The 16,310-nt window shown below is 41.4% G+C and overlaps 1 protein-coding gene across 3 annotated transcripts in view; it reads right to left on the minus strand.

Moving 5' to 3' along the window:
- WDR37 (WD repeat domain 37) overlaps positions 1–16,310 on the minus strand; it is a 54,883-nt gene extending 38,573 nt beyond the window's left edge. For all 3 annotated transcript variants that reach the window (XM_021690901.2, XM_044915556.1, XM_021690900.2), the window contains exons 1-3: positions 16,122–16,310; positions 4,379–4,556; positions 1,363–1,459 (exon numbers count right to left, since the gene is read on the minus strand). In XM_021690901.2, coding sequence (XP_021546576.1) covers positions 1,363–1,459; positions 4,379–4,516 — 235 coding nt within the window. In that variant the 5' untranslated portion in view covers positions 4,517–4,556; positions 16,122–16,310. The remainder of the gene's footprint in view (positions 1–1,362; positions 1,460–4,378; positions 4,557–16,121) is intronic.

Below are 16,310 nucleotides of genomic sequence, written 5' to 3' on the forward strand. Positions count from 1 at the left end.
CATTACTGATTCAACCACATCACTCAGTTCTAGAGTAAAAAATATTTTAGTATAATACATTATATGTTAATAAAGAAAAAAAATATTTTAATAATGGAAATGCTGTTTATTAGGATTCAATTTCTGAAATCACAGTTTATATAAAGCATGAAGACCACATAATAGTTACACTGGCATAATACAGATTTCAACACAAACCCTATAAAAATAACAAACACTATAAAGTAATGGAGCAATGAATGGGTAAAGGACAGGTTTGTTTCCTGACATTTCAGAGGGAAGCATGAGTGCATGTGGCCTAAAGCTGACAAGCTAAAAGTAAAAGTGGACTAAGTTTACAAAAATAATCACAAGAATTAAAAGCAAAAAAATGCTTTCCTTTGCAGAATGGAATGGGTCAAAAGGTAAGGGTAATGGTAGTTATCTTTTTATACTGCTTTTTTTTTTAAAGTAATCTACACCAATGTGGGACTCAAACTCACCACCCCAATATCAAGAGCCAGATGCTCCACCAAATGAGCCAGCCAAGAGCCCCTATGCTGCTTGATTCTTTAAGCAAAGGAAGACATTCCTTCTAAAATAAATTTAAAAAGAGAAACTAAAGCTAAGCTAATTTAAATTTTTTTTTTATTTACCTTCAGTAAGTCAAACAGATAATACATTTTAGGAAATTCTCAAAATACAGTATATTTTAAAGAGAAACACAAATCAACATTTTCTCAATTTATAATATACTTTATGTAGGAATAGTTATAAGATGTATTTATTTTTCATAAAATCACAATTTGAATGGGAGAGTGTAGTCAGCAGAGTACTATCCATCCCAAAAGTAACCTGTGAACATGTGGCCTCCATGGCAAAAGGGCCCTTGCAGATGTGACTAAGGTGAGGGATCTTCAATGGGGAGGTCACCCTGCATGACCTGATGACCCTTCCTTCCCTCACGTCCTTAGGAATGACTCAGGGACGCACCAGGAGGACTGTACCCGCTGCTGACGGCTTTGGAGGTGGGAGTGGAAGGGCTTCAAGGTGAAGAGCGAGGCAGGCTCTAGATACCGGGAATGCCAACAGGAAGATGAGGACCTCCATCCTCACACTGCAGAGAACTGAAATCTGCCACAATGCAAAAAAGCAGAGGACAGACTCCTCCCCCCTCACACCTCCAGAGGAGCACAGCCCTGCCGACACCTTGATTTGAGTCTGGTGACATAGCCAAACAGACTTCTGACTAGGGAGTTATAAGATAACAAATTTATGTTATTCTAAATCACTACACGTGATACAGAAGTACAGAAAACAGATACAGTGGTGAATGTCTACCCAAAAATTTTATAGAAGTTTATGAAGACAGGACATACTCACATTCTAAGTTTTCAATATAAAGGTTTTCAAACTCTCTCTCTATTTGACCAAACAGTTCCAGAAGTGTACTGCGAACCGAGGAAGGCAGCTTAGAATCCTGGAAAAAGGAAGATTCTGTTTAAAATGAAAAAGAAACTCTTTTCCAAAGTTAATTATCACGTCTTAAATTCTTATTTCTTATACATGAAATGCTTAAAGAACTTAATTTCACATCTATACAGACTACAAACGTAATAACTACAATCCAATGATATAAATGGTCACCCAGCATAATACAGTATTCAAAACCAAGCATTTCTTCAAAATAACATCATTTTTCTTTAACAAGGGAGGGAATAAGTCTACCTTATTCAAAAACTTCCAAATCTGTAGAGAAGGAAGACAGTTCCCATAAATGAAGTTTTATTATACAGTCTCTAAATTCTACCATACGATATTATAAGTTAATTTGAATAAGCTATATACTAATAGAGGTGCTTTCATAGAGTTCTCCCATCTATTGTGCTTCAAGCACAATACTGGTATTTCTTATAACTATACTTAATACCTACAAGACTATGAGGAGGGAAACACAAGAAATCTGACTTGTAGTAGCAAAACGTGTCAGCTAAACAAAAACCTTACTGCATTAAGTGCCCAGGAGCACCACGCTCTTCATGCCTGCCTCCCCACGTGTTCTGCACACCTGCAGCCCTGTCCAAACCTCATGGGAAGCCCATGAGCAGAAGCAACACCTCTGCTGAATTTTTATGTATAAAGGTGTGGGCGGTGTCCTCAGCACCACCTGTGCTCACCAGCACATACGTCCTGGCCACTGCTGGTAATGAGGAAACTGCAGAGTCCACACTACACTCTCATCTCCAGAGGGCACGGCCTATGGCCTACTTTGTGTACCTCCCGCACTTAGAGTATTTTCAAAGAGAACTCTTCACAGAGATTTCTAAAATAAGGTTTCAATATTTAACTGCTGCCAATGTTACTTTCTAAGTGACACTTCAAATTTACATGCAGCACAAACTCTTTAATGTTTAATGAGCTGCAAATAAAAATATCCAGTTTATTAAACTTCTCAGATTAAGTTCTTTTTTTTTTTTTTTAAAGGTTTTATTTATTTGACAGAGAGAAACACAGTCAGAGAGGGAACACAAGCAGGGGGAGTGGGAGAGGGAGAAGCAGGCTCCCCATGGAGCAGGGAGCCCGATGCGGGGCTCCATCCCAGGACCCTGGGATCATGACCCGAGCCGAAGGCAGACGCTTAACAATCTGAGCCACCCAGGCGCCCCTTCTCAGATTAAGTTCTTAGGAAGACAAAAATTTTAGGCAAAATGATCTCTAATGACAAACAGCTCAGCAATATCTTTGAAATCACATAATGTTCAAGTAAATTTAACAAGCTAATTAAAACTATATATGAAGCCACATGTTCACAACTGAAATCTGGCAGAATGGGTAACACAGCCTCCCTCAACATCCCTCTAAAGTACCAATGAAAAATATGAAAAAAAAAAAAAAGAAAACTTGAAATAACAATGAAAAGTCAAATAAACCATCACAATGAACATTTACCACACTATCCACCTTGCCTCGTGGCCTTTGCATATTCTCTTCCCTCTCTGTGCCACGTTCTTCCTGCACCCTCGTCCAGCCAGTCCCCCTCGCACGAAGCACTTGGTGAGAAACCTTTCTGCGTCCTATAACTAGGCCAAATCCCCTCTTACTGTAGGCATTCCTACTCACGTACACCCACAGTGTTTTCAGATCCTTATTATTCAGTAAATGAAGTATTACATTTACTTGAGCAATAAATGCAGAATGTCATTGTAACTGGAGACAAAACTGGGATGTCAGCAATAACCTCACTTGATAATCAGGAAGCGAAATGTGCAGTGAAACGAAACCTCTTCCACTACATGAGAGCGCTCCAGGCCGGGCTATGGTGTCGTCCCATTTTATAGACCCTGATGGAGCAGTGCTGAGCTCTGGGCACCACCTCAGAAAACTCAGGACAGAAAAGCTAGTGATTCGGCAAAGCTTCTAAATGCATGTGCACTTTGCCACATCAGCACATCAGGGATGCAGGAGGCCAGTCCACACGTGGTGCACACACAGACTCAGCAGTACTCTGCAAGCACGGGCCTTGCATCCCCACGCTGAGCCCTGCACTTCCTAAATGCTGCACTCATGAATCTAAGATGTGTAAAACTACCACCACTGCTCGTTCACACTACCTTCTCGTGGTAGGACACTGCTCCCCAACAAATCACTGTAACCTTGTCTGGAAAGTGAATCCACTGGTAACTGGCCACGTGGATTCTCACGTGTCCCTCCATGTCCACCTCCACCTACCATGCCACCTGCTTGCAACAAGCACCCCTGCTACTGTCTTCCTGCTGCTGAACCAGAAAGAGCACCACACACCAGCCATCCACGAAACGCCTCCTCAACAAGAAGGAACCGTCTAGAGAGCACTGAAGACACGAAGACCGGGACCCTACGAGCAGCGTGGCAGCCAGGCTGTTCAGCCTGCAGGCCTCTGAATGACCTTCAGAATTTCATTACCCTGAAATGCAATTACATACTTGTCCTACATCACAATGGAGGAGGGGCATTCAGAAGGCCAAGCAAAGAACACATTTACCTCAAACGGGAGTTAACTCCAGAAGATGCTAGCAAAGGAGGGTGTGGGATTTTCACTAGAAATGTAAATAAATCTAATAAAAAAAAAAAACGTATACTAGACTGTTTACCTGCACTATCCAATATGGTAGCCAGTAGCCACATGTAGCTATTTAAATTTAAACGTAAATTAATTAAAATGTTAAAAATTCCTTAGGCACATTAGCCACCCATGTGTCTCCGTGTAGGCGTTACATTTGATGGTTGTTTTAATCAGTTATTAAGGGAAGAGGGGCTAGTTTTGTTTTGTATTGGTAACCCACTCTTTTTCTCTACTTTGGAGACCTCCATATATTTGGCTATTTCTGGAACATTACAAACACAATCAGCACTAACTCACCTGTCCTTCTAACATTTCTCTTGGCAGAGCCGTCCTCTCTTGCTCCGAGCTGTTAGTTCTTCGTATAGAAAGGCTGTGAGATTTGCGTTTCTGTTTTGCTTGGCGAGCAGTGGAGCAACTCCCGCTTTCTGTGGGCATTACTTCTAGAAGGTGATGTCCCAGTCGCTCCTGCAATAAGCTAAACAAAAGCAGGAAAAACAAGTACTTAATTTCTGATATGGCAAACCAAAATGAAGGAAAAATAGAAGACAATAATTACTTTTTTTTTTTAATGAGATGAATTTTTTTTTAAGATTATTTATTTATTTGACAGAGACAGCGAGAGAGGTAACACAAGCAGGGGGAGTGGGAGAGGGAGAAACAGGCTTCCTGCGGAGCAGGGAGCCTGACGCGGGGCTCGATCCCAGGACCCTGAGATCATGACCTGAGCCGAAGGCAGTCACTTAACAAACTGAGCCACCCAGGTGCCCCGACAATAATTACTTTCAATTCCAAACTTCTTCATTCTTCACTACAGCAATATTTACTATTTTATTTAGAAAGTAACAAATTAACCTTTTTTTAGATAAAGACCCCAGCCTTTGTCAAACAGGTAACTTTTTATCAAATTTGATTATCAAGTTTTTGAAGGGCTTAAAGAACAAGTCTCCCTTAACCAACTTTCCCCAACCTCAGCCTACTCCCCAGAGAGAACCAATTCTAATCACACGTTCTAGACCACATATCCTAGAGCAATGCTGTCCAAGAGAAATGCAATGCAAGCCACACATAACGGCAAATTTTCTAGTAGCCACATTTAAAAAAGTAAAAACAGGTGAAATCCCTTTTAATGATTTATTTAGCCCACTGTGTCTAAAATACTATCACTTTAGGCAACATGAAAAACACGATCTGCCAAGCTATTCTCCAAAGCAGCTATAACCTCGTACATTCCCATTAGCGATGTAGGAGATTCTATTCTCCACAGGCTCATTTGGTATGTTCACTATGTTTTAATTTCAGTGGCTCTGACAGGTGTGCAGTACTGTGTCACGGTCTTCACACACACTTCCCTGGTGGCTGGTGATACTGTACATCTTTCCATGTACTTATCTGCAGTCTAAATACCCTTCTTAGGGAAATGTCTTCTCCCATCTTTTGCCCATCTTCTAATAGGACTTTGGGTTTTTACTGTTGAGATTTGAGAGTACTCCATATATCCTTCATGAGTTACGTGTCAGGTGTGCGGGTTACCAAGCTTCCCCCAGTCTTTTACCCTAACAGGGTTTTTCACAAAGCAAAACTTTTAAATTTTGATGAAATCCCACTGATCGATTATCTTTCTCCAATGGATATTTTAGAGTCACGTCTAAGAACTTTTTATCAATCCTAGCTCCTAAAAATTTTTTCTTCTTAAAATTTTAGTTTTATACATTCTAAATTTACGAGCTACTCTGGGTTGATATTTGTATTAAGGCATAAAGTTTAGGTCCAGGGGTATTTTTGTTTTGGGTTTTCTTGTTTCTTTCTTTGCTGAGGATATCCAATTATTCCAGCACCACATGTTGAAAACTATCCATCCTACATTGAGTTGAGAAAATTTGGCATCTTGGTCAAAAATCAATTGGCTATACTTAGGTGAGATTATTTCTTGGTTCTCTATTCTGTTCACCTGATCTATGTATCTCTCTCTCTACAAATAACACAGTATTTAAGTTTTATTTAAGTAATCTCTATACTCAACGTGGGGCTCGAACTCATGACCCCAAGTTCAAGAGCCAGATGGTCTTCCAACTGAGCCAGCCATGCACCCCTGCCAGTAACATGGTTTTGATTACTGTGCTGTCTTGAAATCATTAGTGATTCCTATCACTTAAATCTTTTTCAAAATTGTCTAAGCTATTCTAGTTCCTTTGCCTAGCCATATAAATTTGGAATAATCTTTCCCATACCTACAAAAATAAAAATCTTCATGGAATTTTAACAGAATTCTGTATAATCTGTTCCTCAATTTGGAGAGAAGTGGCACCTTTATCATGTCGAGCCTTCCAATCTATGAATACAGTATATGCCTCAGTTCACTTAGATCATCTTTTCTTCCCTCAGTTTTATAGATTTCCACAAAGAAGTCCTACGTATATCTTTTCGAATTTACACTGAAGTCTGTGCTTTTATTTTCTGAGTAATGTTAAATAACATTGTATTATTTCCATTTTGTGTTAATTGCTAGTATCCTACATTGTTGTTGAAGTCATTTATTAGTTCTAGGAGATTTTTTATAGATTCTTTGGCATTTTTTATGTAGACTATTATGTCATCTAAAAAAAAAAAGAACAGGGGCGCCTGGGTGGCTCAGTCGTTAAGTGTCTGCCTTCGGGTCGGGTCATGATCCCGGGGTCCTGGGATCAGGCCCCACATCGGGCTCCCTGCTCCGTGGGAAGCCTGCTTCTCCCTCTCCCACTCCCCCTGCTTGTGTTCCTGCTCTCACTGTGTCTCTCCCTGTCAAATAAATAAAATCTTAAAAAAATAAATACATAAATAAAATTTTAAAAAAAGAACAGTTTTATTTCTTCCTTTCTGATCTGTAGGACTTTATTTCCTTTTCTTATTGATCTGGCTAGAAATTCCAGTACTATGCTGTAAACAGTGACAACATCCTTGTTTGATCTCAAGGTAAAAAAACTGTTTCTGACCATTAAGTATGACGCTAGCTATAGGTCAATTGCAGATTTTGTCTACTGAGATGAGAAGGCTCCCCCCTTCCTAAGTCTCACAAATGCGTTGAATTTTGTCATCTGTTTTTTCTGCATCACCTAATGGTGTGGCTTTTCTTTAGCCTGTTAACAGATCAATTACACTGATGATTTTCAAACGCTAATCCAAATTAGCATGTACAAGTAAACCCCACTTGTTCCTAGTATACAAGTCAATCTCTGTTCTCTCATTTTGTTTTCTTTTTTCTGCCTTCCTGTGGGTTACTTGAACATTTTTTAGAATTTCATTTTGAAGATTTTATTTATTTGACAGAGAGACACAGCGAGAGAGGGAACACGAGCAGGGAGAGTGGGAGAGGGAGAAGCAGGCTTCCTGCTGAGCAGGAAGCCTGATGCGGGACTCGATCCGAGGACCCTGGGATCACGGTAGAATTTTCATTTTGATTTACGGTATAGTTTCTGAGTTTACCTCTTTTGTATAATTTTCTTTAGTGATTGTTCTAGGTATTAAATTCTCACAACTATCACAGTCTGATTATCAACATTTTACCAGTTCACGGTAATGTGTAGAAACCTGACCTTCTTATCTCCTTACACCCTCCCACTTGTAACAGCCAAGTGAAATACTTCCTCTATATACACTGAGAACATCAAGAGCTATGCTTCAACCTTCAAACATGAGTATCTACTGAATTTACCAGTATGTTTCCTCTTTCCATTGTTTGTACTTCCTTCCTGGTGTTCCCAGATTGCTTTATGTCATTTCCGTTCCGTTGAAAGAAATTCCTCTACCTATTATCTTAGGATAGGTCTGCTGGTGACCGATCACGTGAAGGAGGTTTTCACTTGACACAGAACTGAGTTGACTGTTCTTTTCCTTCAGCACTTGAAAAATATGCCACTTCCTTATGGCCTCTATGGTCGCTGATGAAAAATCCACTGTCAAATTGTTTTTCCACTAATGGTAAAGTGACATTTCTCTCTCACTGCTTTTTTGTCTTTAGTTCTCAGAAGTTTGACTACAATGTGTCTTAGCATGGATTTCTTTGAGTTTATCTTCTCTGGGTTTCATTAAGCTTCTTGATTCTGTAGGTTTATGGCTTGCCAGATTTAGGAAATATTCAGCCAGTATTTCTCCAAATACATTTTCAGCCCCACTGTCTTTCTCCTCTTTCTGGGATTATAACAAGAACGATAGGTCTTTTGTCAAAGTTCCACAGGTCCCTGATATTACGTTCACTTTCTTCCAGGCTAGTTTCTCCCTGTTGTTCAAGGTGGGTAATTTCTATTTCAGTCTTTCCTCTACCCTCTCCATTCTGCTGTTCAGCCATCCACTGGGTTTTTCGTTTGAATTATACTTTTTAGTTCTAAATTTCCATTTGTTTCTTTATATCCCGTGTTTTCTTCCTGAGATTTTGTTTTTTCATTTGTTTCAAACATCACTAATTGCTCACTGACACATATTCATTTTGGCTGCCTTAAAATCCCTGTCAAATCATTCTAACATCTGCAACATCTCTGTGTTGCTGTCAGTTGTCTTTTCTCATTCAAACTGAGATTTTCCCAGTTCTTCATATGACATAATTTTCAACTGAAGCCTCAACATTTTGGGTTTCATGTTACCAGACCCGAGATCTGATTTAAGTCTTCTATTACAGCAGGCCTCTAACGATGATGTCCCAGCAATTTCTTGTTTCTGCCAGGTAAACTGCAAAGGTGGAGATGGAAGTCAGGGTTCTCTGCTCACCCTCCGCTGACCCTGGGTGGAGATACGCCTCATTGCTGCTGAGTGGGGTGAGAGTTCAACCTCTCCCTTGGCCTCCACTCACACCACCCTGACTGCACCAGAGGTCTTTGTTACTAAACCCTACGTGGCCTCATTAGCACCGAGTGGTGGTGAAATTCCTGAATCCCTACTAGGTTTCCTCTAATGCCACCCCAGCAGGAAGAGCATGTTTTCATCACCCAACAAGATGAGAATCCCACCTGCTCACCCAGCCTTCCCTGATACCACCCAGCAGAGAGTGTCACCTCAACACAGCTTTTCAAGGGTAAAAGCCTAGATTCTCCATCCAGCCTTAGACAGAAGAGTGATGAGGGTAGGTGCTGCAGTGTTTTCTAGAAGTGTTCTGTCTCCGGGGCTTTTCCTTTCCTGGTCTTTTGACTAGAGAGCAGGCTTTTCTTGGGTCCTCTGAGGTGAGCCCTTTGGTGTTGCTGGGTTGTGACCTCTTCAGGCCCAATTCTGGGATGTATGAGGCAAAAAAGAAAATCCAGGGAACTCAGCTCTGTGTCATTTCTGAGGTACCAATATACCAATATCACTATACTTCCTTCTCTCCACCTTTCAGTCTTTTATGTGTTTTATATATACTGCCCAGTGTTTTTAGATATACTTAGTGGAATAAGGAAATACCTCTACTCTATCTTTCCATAAGTACAAAATCAGAGACCTTTTGTATCTCAAATTATATATGTGTAGACCTCGTGTTAGTATGGCAACAAGAAAGTAAATCGTGTTTTACAACACACTAAAAACTTTCAAATAGGTTAACTAATTCTGTGTTTTTAGGTTTAAAATTCTGAAATTTGTGAATTTATTAAAATTATCACCTATTTTCTATAGCATTATGTAAACCACATTCAACTATCCAATCTAAAAAAAAAGAGGGAAATAGGAATAAAACAACTATTTCTTTTATCTCTAAAATTCTCATTTGGTTTTCTTTTTAATCTTCTATTTCTCTCACTTTTTTGGATATTCTATTTGTCAAAGCAAATCACAAGGGCAACGCAGACTCAAGTGGAGGGCAAACAGACTTAACCTACTGAAAGAAAAAGAATGAGAAAGAACTTGTAGACATCTTTAATCCATCACACATTACTCCATTTACAAATTCTGGCTATACAATGAATAACTTTTTGCTTCCCTAAAAAATGTCAGTGAATGGAACTAGTTTTGCCACTTCAAATACATAGCGGAGTAAAATAGATATAAATAATCCAGTTAAGTTAAACACCAACTAGGAATAAAATCCAAAGAAGAGCACAACAGTTAATTAGTTTTAGAGCCATGCAACCCCCACCCCCAACTCTTCAAAGCATTGGCTCGGCTTCACCATGAAGCCTCGGCTTAAATGTTACCTCCTCAAAACAGCTTCCTTTGGCCACTGCTAGTCACAGCACTGTATGATCCTCACCACCTCCACACCTAGATCTTATTTGTGGTTTACTCACTTAATGAATGTTTTCCCCACAACACCACCAATGTCCCACCTGGGACATTATTTGGGCTCACTACTGTACTTGGGCCGACCATGTGGCCTGACATAAATACATCCCAAAATATTTGACGAATGTATAAGTGAATGAATGAATGAATGAATGAACACATCTATCACCAACTAGCTGTGCAACCTTGGTCAAGTTACTTAACCACGTTCTTAAGGCTTAATTTTGTCATCTTTAAAAGCACGGACAGCAACAGCACTTCTTTCTTTCTTTAAGTCATGCACCAAATATTCTTCAGCTCATGAACGCATTAGGTACTAGGAATACAGCAGTGAACTAAACAGACTTGGTCCCTACTTTCATGATTTAGACTCTAAAGGTCATTCTGAGATGACCTTAAAGGTCATCTCAGAATTGATTACAGAAATTATAAGTTGTGGTGACTGCTCTGAAAGATACACAAATATTATGAGAAGACACAAGCTAAAGAGCAAGATTTTTCCAAGAAACTGACATTTAAATTGAGACAGAAGAATTAGTGTTAACCATGTGGAAAGAGAGAGGGGGAGTGGGTATTCCAAGAACAGGAACAGCATGTGCAAATACCCTGAGCTGGGAATGACACTAATTAACCAGAAATATTAAAAAAGAGATAATGTGGCTAAAGCATAGCAAACAATGGAGAGAATAGTACAAGTGGGAGAGGGAAGCTTAGAGTCTTTTAAGTTTAGATTTTATCCTAAAACAAAAATGAAGCCATGTTGTAAAAATAAAGTGACACTAGATTTGCATGAAAAATCACTCTTCCTGCTGTGTAGAAAACACATGGAAAAATCAGATGACTAGGAATGGGGAAGCCAATTAGGAAGTTACTAAAGCAGTATAGGCAATTAATGATGACCCTTAAGATTAGAGGGGTACATGAATGGATTTGGGGTGGGGAGGACAGGTGGGGCAGAAGAGAGGTGTCAAGAACAGCCCTCATTTCTGAGGTAAGAAGTAGGTGAAAAAGAGATCAGATTATTGAGGTATTGAGATATTGAGGCAGCAGATTTGCAGAAGAAATCAAGAATTAAATATTGAAGGTATTATGTTTGCAATGCCTCTGAATATCTAAAACACAGAAGAGGCAGGAAGTACACAAGTCTAGAGATGAAAAGAGAACTGGGCTAAATTTATAAATCTGGGAGAGGTATACACTGAAAGTGGAGATAGGCATTTTGACCCCATCATGCCTCCAGATTCTATGACTTACCAAATACTACTCTTAATAAGATAAAAAAAAAAAAAGCTTACAATAAGCATTATGTAATTATAAGCAACATGTAATAAACCTGGCACTCCCTCAAATGACATAGGAAAAATTATTTTTTTAAAGTAGAATCATTTTAAATAACTGATTCAATCTTAAATGTTTCATTTTCACAGTAGATGGAAAATTATTATTTTTAAAGATTTTATTTATCTGACAGAGAGAGAGAGCACAAGCAGGGAGAGATGCGGGGCTCTCGAGGCTCGATCCCAGGACCCTGGGATCATGACCCAAGCCAAAGGCAGATGCCTAACCAACAGATGCCTTAACCACCCTGGTGCCCCAATGGAAAAATTATTTTTGACTGAAAAAGAACAAATTTTTTAATGAAATTTAGGTCTGAAAATTTTGAGCTAGAGAAATTAGAGATGGCTGAAATAAAGACATAATGCAAAACAATGGCAGAATCTATAATTGGCAGAATTTTATATACACAAAGATTACATCGATATTAAATTTGACAAATTTGAATATAACAAAACTAAATTGTTAAACAATTCATATTATCCCACTTAAAAGAGTATTTCAGTAATTTTTTTTAATGGAAACATTTAGAACTATTTAATTGTGCCACATAAAAAATTGGCCAAAACACCAAACTGACTTAATGGAACCTTACCCAGAAATTATATTCTTCATAAAAAGAAAGAGGTAGACATAATTCTGTTTCAGTGATTACACATATTAAATTAGTAAGTTCATAAAGCATTTCAGTTGTCAAAATCATTAACACTGTAACAGTTACCTTGCAGTTTATAAGTCACATTTTGTAAAGGAGGAAAATATCAAAACCCTGTGAAAAAGATCCTAATGGAGCCATAAAGAGGAGACTTTATCTGCAGACATTTCAATCAAGTAAATAACAGAGTAAAGGTCTCTTCTTTCGTCTCTGAAGACCTGCATCAGTGGGAATACTCTGCTAAGTATCAGAAGGAAGGTTAGCACATTCTGAAGATTCACAAGTTGGTTATATAAAGTGCAAGAAGGGCAACGCCAACCTTCCTTTCACCTCAAAGTCGTAGGCTTTTCGGGTTATTATTCTTTTTCAGTTTTTAAGTAATCTCTACACCCCACATGGGGCTCAAACTCACAACCCCAAGATCAAGAGTCTCACACTCTACCAACTGAGCCAGCCAGGCGCCCCTCAAAATTGTAGATTTTGAATCAATGATTTTCTGTCTTAAGTATCATACCACTGGCTTTCCAGACATTATACCTTCAGTAAGAAATAAGCAGTCTTCTACACAACTAACTTTAAAAATCATCACCCTCTGGGGGTGCCTGGCTGGCTCAAGCTGGAAGAGTGTGTGACTCGATCTCAGGGTCAAGCCCTATGTTGGGGTGTAGAGATTACTTAAATAAATAAAATTTTAATAAACAAATCTTCACCCTCTGCCTTGCACTGAGGCTTGAACCTCCCTCCTCCCCATGAACCCCATATAGTGTTGTTCTGGCCTTTGCTTGTTTTTCTCATTCCACCACACAGTCCATACACTGGTAAGCTTTTCACACTGATCCATTTCCAACCAAATACGTACACTTCACACAATTACAAATTATAAATCTGGAACAAGAACCTGGCATCAAATGGAGATCTTTCATCCTGAGTGATTTTATCCCTTAGGACCTTTCTAAGCTCTGTGAAGTGCCATCTCAATGATGGGCTCGTAATGCCTGTGCCAAGAACTGTGTTATTAACACTTGAAGACGACCCGGCAAATTCAAGTTCTGCCTCTTCCACTCAGGTCTTCAGCCATATTCACCATTCTTCAGAAACTGTGAAGTGGTAGGTTCCTCTAGTTTTTTGTTATAACCTATTTCCAATTTCTTCTTTTTTTTCTTTTGTTAATCTTTCCAACACAATTTTCTTCCTGAACCTTTTTTAAAATTTTACTCTTGTCCTCTTCATTTACATCCTCTCCCTCCTCCAGCAGTCTACCCGGGTGCCAACACTACTTCCTTTCACACCAGACCCTCCGGGGAGAACAAACCCCTTCACCTCAGCATGGATCAGTATTAGTATAAATCCTATATAAATGTTTGAAAAGTTTAGGGTGTTTTCAGGTTGAGATCATAGAGAGAAGCAAGGAAATTGCAGGTGTTTGCAAAAGGAATACTGAACTGATACAGCATGGACTCTAAGCTAGACAAAGAGGGAAGCACAGTTAGAAAGTACTGCAAAGACACCGGTAATGGATGGGCAGGTCCCCCTGAGATGGAAGAACTGCTACAAAGGTGTGGTGTGAGGCTCACAAGGGTCAGTAAGAACAGCCACTATTGTTCCAACAACCCTGTGAGGCACAGTTCCCAAATGTTCAACAGGCCAAACACTTTAGTAAACTGGTCATAGAACTGTAAAGAGGAGGGGCGCCTGGGTGGCTCAGCAGGTTATGCAGCTACTTTCTGCTCAGGTCAAGATCCCAGGGTCCTGCTCAGCAAGGAGCCTGCTTCTCCCTCTGCCTCTGCCTGCCGCTCCCCCTGCTTGTGCTCTCTCGCTCTCTGTCAAATAAATAAATAAAATATTTAAAAAATAAATAAATAAAAGGAACTGTAAAGGGGAGAAGAAAAAAAAGGGGGCCCTGAAGGGGCAGGGAGAAGGAAAAAAAGAACAGAACTGTAAAGGGGAAAAAAATGTCTTTACTCTAAAAATAATCTACTGTAACCAATGTTAAAAGCTGTGCCCTTTTACCTAAATATAATCAAAAACAAATATCTGAAATTCCGAAAGATAATTATATTTCTTCAAAATATTCGTACTAACCCACTATTATAGGGCATTAAACAGGTTTATGGAAAAAAATCCTACTTTTTTTAAAAAACATTTTCAAGGAATTATAAATAGTTCCCTCCAAAAACCCAACCTCCCTAACCCACCATTCAAATACGTAGGTTTAATATAAAGTCTGCACAACTCATGTGCCACACACACATTACCCCGTATACAAAACATTACTCACATTTTCATACCCGATGGGTTTTTGTTTTTTTTTTTTTAAAGATTTTTTATGGGGCGCCTGGGTGGCTCAGATGGTTGGGCGTCTGCCTTCCACTCGGATCATGATCCCGGGGTCATGGGATCGAGCCTAGCGTTGGGCTCCCTGCTCCGTCGGGAGCCTGCTTCTCTCTCTGCCTCTGCCTCTCTCTCTCTCCCTCTCATGAATAAATAAATAAAATCTTTTAAAAAAAAATTTTTTTTTTTTATTTATTCATGAGAGACAGGGAGAGAGAAGCAGGCTCCCAAGGAGCAGGGAGCCCGACGCGGGGCTCGATCCAAGGACCCCGGGATCATGACCCGAGCCGAAGGCAGACGCTTAACCATCTGAGCCACCCAGGCGCCCCCGGTGGGACTTGTAAACATTTTCTTTTAGCAAAAAAAGAACACTTAAGTGCTTAATTTCATGAACGTTAATCATATGCAAAAGAATGATTAAATAATGTAATGTGTGTGGCATTTAACAGTATCAAATGTGATTTTCCACAAGCCGTTCAGTACAGCTCTCCCTAACACGTTATTGTTACAGCGCTGTGCTGCGAATTCCTGGCGGGCTGGAACAGCAAACTCAACTGCTCCGCAGCATCTATGGAGAGAGGCACCTGCAGAAATGTGCCATCAGTCTTAACCTGCGGACAGTGTTTTGTCACTCATCCACACAGTGAACTGGGGGACACCACTAATCGGAAGATGACCACCAAGATTTTCAAGTGCAAGTGCAAAAAGCAAGTGAACAGCCTACCAGAGCCACCCAAAGGAAGGTGCCAAGAGGCTGAGACAAGAGGAAGGAAGCGCTCTCACTAAAGCTCTCCCGTGTCCAGGACTTCGGAAGAACGCGTGGCACACACATCATAACATGACCTTCTCCATGTCAAGACGCGGCTCGGAAAGGTCGCGCAGCTGCTGTGCAGTGCGGCCGGGGTCCGCTGCTCTCCCCGCTGGTTGGGCCCAGCGCAAGGAGGACTCAGCGCCCGCACGACTAACCCCTAGGCCAGGCCGCGCCAGCCCTGCAGAGCCCAAGCCCGCGCGCGGAGCGTGCAGAGCGGGGTGGCTGGGCGCGGAGAAGACACTCCGGAGGCACGGGACCACCTCGGAGGCACACAATTCCGGGGACACTTCTAAGGTCACACCTTAGAGGCCACCATCCTGGATTTACGGGGCGCTCGCTGGAACGGAAATAGATGAAACTTCCCGAGTCGCCGCGCTCTCCCACGACAGGCTCAGCTTCAGCTGACCGGGCTGGGTACGGGAGCCTGCTGCTGCGAGACTGGGCTACCGGACCTTTCAGCTCCTGCCCACCACGTAACCTGGGTCTCTGAGCGAGGCGCCATCCCTCCGCCCCGGACCGACCCCAGCCCTCCATCGACAGCAAGGACCAGGGCACGCGGGGTCGGGGGTGGAGGGCGGGCGCGAGGCAACCATAGGCCCCGCGGGCACGCCCCCAGTCCCGCTCGGAAGCCATGGCCCCCTGCACCCCGGGTACCCCTCGGGGGTGGAAGATGACCGCCCGGCACTCACCTGTCCTGCCACCGCCGTGCCCGCCGACCCCCAATGCCAACCGGGCCCTGCGCTGCAGCCTGCCCTTTCCCAACCACGCGCCGCCCGCGATAGACCGGGAGACGCAGGACCCCGAAACTCCGCCCTGACGCGGCCCAACGACCCGGCAGCCCGACGCCCTGCACTTCCGGCGCTGCCGGAAGCTCCGGC

This window comes from Neomonachus schauinslandi, chromosome 5, assembly GCF_002201575.2.
Source record: "Neomonachus schauinslandi chromosome 5, ASM220157v2, whole genome shotgun sequence".
In the NCBI taxonomy this organism is placed as follows: Eukaryota; Metazoa; Chordata; class Mammalia; order Carnivora; family Phocidae; genus Neomonachus; species Neomonachus schauinslandi.